Source organism: Nicotiana tabacum, chromosome 3 (genome assembly GCF_000715075.1).
Source record: "Nicotiana tabacum cultivar K326 chromosome 3, ASM71507v2, whole genome shotgun sequence".
Classification (NCBI taxonomy): domain Eukaryota; kingdom Viridiplantae; phylum Streptophyta; class Magnoliopsida; order Solanales; family Solanaceae; genus Nicotiana; species Nicotiana tabacum.
This window is the reverse complement of record NC_134082.1, coordinates 144,455,331-144,460,790: the sequence shown is the minus strand read 5'-3', so window position 1 is coordinate 144,460,790 and position 5,460 is coordinate 144,455,331. Positions and strand designations below refer to the sequence as shown.

At 39.5% G+C, this 5,460-nt stretch overlaps 1 protein-coding gene across 1 annotated transcript; it reads left to right on the top strand.

Moving 5' to 3' along the window:
- Positions 1-561: 561 nt before the first annotated feature.
- On the top strand, positions 562-1,359 carry LOC107769872 (uncharacterized). Its single transcript, XM_016589125.2, has one exon. It carries the CDS (start codon positions 562-564, stop codon positions 1,357-1,359), a length of 798 nt encoding a protein of 265 aa, XP_016444611.2.
- Positions 1,360-5,460: the final 4,101 nt, after the last annotated feature.

Genomic DNA, 5,460 nt, shown 5'->3' with positions numbered 1-5,460 from the left:
TAGCTGATGACACAAATCAAGATTATTTCCTTTCTGGTGTGGAAGACCAGACTAAGCTGCAACCACAGAGCATACTAAGACAGAATCTTGACACAGTTACCAAGATAAATCTTTTCTGATGTGGAAGATTAGACTATGCTGCAACCACAGAGCATACTAAGACAGTACCTTGGCTCTGATACCAATTGTTGCGGAAGCCAAATGTATATAGTGTGAATAAGTCACAACTACTATACCAAAAATTATTACAGCCACCAAATAATAAATAAGACAATAAAGAAACAATAAAAGGAACACCAGAATTTACGAGGTTCGGCTAATTTTGCCTACTCCTCGGACACAACCAATATTTTATTCCACTCCAAAAATACAAGTGAAATAATACTAAAGAGAGAAGATACAAATGCCTTAAACAGATGAGAAGGCAAATAAGAGGTGTGTTTAAATCCTAAACATTAAGCCTTCTTTTATAGGGAAAATTTCCCAACCAAATGGCTAACCGACAAATGTGGGACTTTGCCAAATTCAACAATTCCCTCATCAGAAAGAAAACCATACGAAATGGCCACTCTATCTTCAAAACCCAATCATGTTCGATCAATCAGTTTGCCTGGGAGATCACACCCTATCACCCAAAGAGTTGAAGAGGAGATAAACAAGCTCAAATCATTATCAGTTGCACCAACAGCAGACAGTGTGTACAGTGGTCTATTCGGATTGGAGAAATTATACAAGCGCATAGATGATCTTTTCAGCTTACAACATGCCCTCTGCCAAAGTCTAGATGCTGAATGGGTTGAAGATTTATTGGACAAATCCGTGAGGCTTCTTGATGTTTGTGGCACTACAAGGGAACTTGTCTCACAATATAAAGAAAATGTAAGAGATCTTCAATCATCTCTCAGAAGGAGAAAAGGAGATTCAACTACAGATGATAGCGTTGCCAGATTTACCTCTTTCAGCAAGAAGATCAAGAGGGATGCCAAAAGATTAGCCTTGAATTTGAAACAAATGGATCAAGAGACTGCAGTAGCAGTCTTGCTAGATGCAGATCAAGATACAATAGCTGCGATTAGAGCACTAAGAGAAGCTAATGCGGTGTGCATTTCAATTTTCCAAATCCTGTTGTCCTTCCTGTGTGTGCCACTTTTGAAGCCAAAACAATCAAAATGGTCACTGCTTTCAAGATTGGTACACAAAGACAGAATAGTACCTGAAGTCCAAGAAGAAAACACGAGCTTAGAAACCAGGCTGGAAACATTCGGGGCCTACCTTGACAGCTTTGAAAATGCACTGGAAGCTACATTTAGGTGCTTGATTAGATCTAGAAGCTCGCTCCTCAATGTTCTTTCTTGTTAATCTGGCAGTTGTTGCTCCATACTCTGTAAATTGTACATAAACAGTTTTGTAGTTAGAAATATATAAACTTCAAGTGAAAGATTATACACCACTTACTGACTCTCTCTCTCTCTCTCTGTGACCAAAAATTAAAGGGTTATGCCTGTAAGTTTCAGCGCAAAGAAAGCACTTAGCAGTATTTCTCCATACCTGATACCAGTGTCTCAAAAATGTCAATATCCATTGAAATGGTCCTCTTTAGGCTAGAGGGGGAAATAAATAAAACGCATAGCACATTCATTACAGACTTTCTCTGGATAATTGGCTTCAAAGATCAAACTAATGAAGGGCCATAATCTGGATGAAAAGTTTCTTCCTTATGCTCCTTATCCACCATACTTTAGGCATCACCGATAAATTAGGAATATAGCTTATGATTTGCTTATCTTACTTCATAGTCCATCTAGATATGGAGACCACTGTAACTATGACAATCTTGATATCATCTGTCCTCCTTCTGAGATAATTGGAAGCAGTAGATCTAATCAGGAGTCTTATCCTATGTCCTTTTTCTTCTAGAGCCTAAGCCAAATTCAACAAAGAAAACAAAACGGAAGATCTAGCACAAGGATCTGGCACCAGATCAGCGGGCAAAGCAGCCAATAGCATTCCTTCGAACAAATAAATGGAGCAATTAACAGTGCCACTTTGCTCGACTCAATATCAGTTTTATATGAACAACTAAAGTGGCATTGCTCAGCAAGCTTAATTGCATAGCTCCCAAAAAATCCTCTAGCAGTCCCTGAAAACAACGATATGTACGCTCCCCAAAAATAGATTTGAAGTGTGGACAGAAACACTTTTGAGGAGCAGCTGACAACTTCGAATATATTTTGGAAGGGACATAGGTGCCTGATTATATTGCAGTGTTCTCTCCTAAATATCTTCTCATGCTAATCTGAAGTTGGCTACACATTTTTCACATACATAATGTCATGGCCCCGTGGCTAGCTTCTAAACGTGTTGTGCCAAGGACAGGCCCACTAGACTTTGTTTAGCCAACTGACAAGTGTGCCTGTGCCTATGTCAAAGAAAAGGAGATCACTTAAGTACAGAAGCCAGCTTTACCAGATCATCTCCTTCAGCAAGAAGATTGGGGAGCCAAAAGTTATTCCTGGTCTTATCTCTTAAAATTGGATGAAGACATTGAGGAATCGGAATTCCAAGATTCAGATATGCACGCTACATATGTGATTGGAGCACTAAGGGAAGCCAACCTAGTATGCATTTCAATTTTGCAAATGCTCTTGCTACTTCTTATCTGTCCCAGTTAAAGTCAAACTCGTCCCAGTTAAATGGCACTGGTTTTGAGATTGGTGCATAAGGGAAGAATAGCATGTGAAAAGTCGAGCAGATAAAATTTGTTGAAATGTCAAAATTTCAGATTTCCACGTCGGTGGGTTAGCAATAGTTGGGGGGATTTTCCCCCTATAAAAGAAGGCTTAATGTTTAGGATTTAAACACACCTCTCATTTGCCTTCTCATCTGTTTAAGGCATTTGTATCTTCTCTCTTTAGTATTATTTCACTTGTATTTTTGGAGTGAAATAAAATATTGGTTGTGTCCGGGGAGTAGGCAAAATTAGCCGAACCTCGTAAATTCTGGTGTTCCCTTTATTGTTGCTTTATTGTCTTATTTATTATTTGGTGGCTGTCATAATTTTTGGTATAGTAGTTGTGACTTATTCACACTATATACATTTGACTTCCGCAACAATTGGTATCAGAGCCAAGGTACTGTCTAAGTATGCTCTGTGGTTGCAGCATAGTCTGATCTTCCACATCAGAAAAGATTTATCTTGGTAACTGAGTCAAGGTTCTGTCTGAGTATGCTCTGTAGTTGCAGCTTAGTCTGATCTTCTACATCAGAAAAGAAATAATCTTGATTTGTGTCGTCAGCTATTAAATAATATTTGTGTCAAATATGGGAGACAATAAACAAGAAGAATCTACATCAAGTGTCAACAATACGTCATCATTGGCATCTTCGCTTATGACAAGAATTGTGTCAAATGCGAAATTTGCGGTAGAAATTTTTGACGGGTCCGGACATTTTGGGATGTGGCAAGGCGAGGTTCTAGATTTCCTTTTTCAACAAGGGCTAGATCTGGCCATTGGAGAAAAGAAACCAGATGTTATTAGAGAAGAAGATTGGAGAATTATCAACCGTGTTGCTTGCGGTACCATTCGATCCTACCTTGCTAGAGAGCATAAATATCCATACACAAAGGAAACTTCTGCAAGTAAATTATGGAAAGCATTGGAGGATAAATTTTTGAAGAAAAATGACGGTGACTTGCCCTTGATGTTGTTGGCGTCACTTCCTGATGAGTACGAGCACCTTGAAACTACTCTACTCCATGGAAATGACGAAGTTTCTCTTAGAGAAGTTTGTTCGGCTTTGTACAGCTATGAACAAAGAAAGCGAGAAAAACAGAAGGGCGGAGAAGGAGAAGCACTATTTGTGAGGGGTCGTCCTCAAAATCAAACGAGGACAAAGAAGGGAAGATCCATGTCAAGATCCAGACCCAGCAAAGATGAATGTGCTTTTTGTTGAGAAAAAGGGCACTGGAAGAAAGACTGTCCGAAGTTGAAAAATAAGGCCAAATATAATAATGGAAAGACCATTATGGATTCAAATGTAGCTGATTGTGATGATTCAGACTTCTCATTAGTTACAACAGAGTCATCAACATCATCAGACATATGGTTGATGGACTCGGCTTGTAGCCATCATATGTGTCCCAACAAGGACTGGTTTGTGGAATTTCAAGAAGGAGAATATGGAGTCATCCACACAGCGGATAACAGCCCTCTTACCTCATATGGCATTGGTTCAATACGATTAAGGAACCATGATGGAATGATCAGAACATTAACAAATGTTCGATATGTACCGGATTTGAAGAAGAATCTCATCTCTGTGGGAGCCCTGGAATTAAAAGGGTTTAAAATCATTGCAGAAAATGGAGTGATGAGAGTATGTTCCGGTGCACTAGTGGTAATGAAGGCTAATCGGAAGAATAATAATATGTACCGCTATTGTGGCAGTACATTTATTGGGACAGCGACAGTGACATCCAGTGACGACAAAGAGGCAGAAGCAACCAAGCTATGGCACATGCGCTTGGGACATGCTGGAGGAAAATCCTTGAAAACTCTATCAGATCAAGGATTGTTAAAAGGAGTCAAGGCTTGCAACTTGGAGTTTTGTGAGCATTGTGTTAAAGGGAAACAGACAAGGGTTAAATTTGGTACAGCGATCCATAATACTAAAGGCATTTTGGATTATGTACACTCTGATGTTTGGGGTCCTTCCAAAACACCTTCATTGGGTGGGAAGCACTATTTTGTAACCTTTGTTGATGATTTTTCCCGAAGAGTATGGGTGTATACAATGAAGAGCAAAGATGAAGTGTTGGGAATTTTTCTCAAATGAAAGACGATGGTGGAGAATCAGACAGGCAGGAGGATCAAGTGTATTCGCACAGATAATGGAGGTGAATACAAAAATGATCATTTCAATAAGGTCTGTGAAAATGATGGCATCGTCCGACACTTCACTGTTAGACATACACCACAACAGAATGGAGTGGCAGAACGTATGAACCGGACCTTCCTGGAGAAGGTACGGTGTATGTTGTCCAATGCTGGCTTGGGCAAAGAATTTTGGGCTGAGGCAATTACATATGCATGCCACCTCATTAATCGTCTACCATCTGCTGCTATTGATGGCAAGACACCATTTGAAAAATGGTACGGAAAACCTACTGTAGATTATAACTCTTTGCACGTGTTTGGCTCAACTGCATATTATCATGTGACGGAGTCAAAATTGGATCCAAGGGCAAAGAAGGCTATTTTTATGGGAATTACTTCTTGAGTCAAAGGATATCGCTTATGGTGTCCTATGACAAAGAAAGTAATATTCAGCAGAGATGTTACCTTTGATGAATCTGCTATGGTAAATAAGGTAACAGAAGACACCAAACAAAATAAAGGTGCTTCTAAGCAGGTGGAGTTTGAGGGAAAATTTATTTTTCCTACACAATAAGCAGAGGAG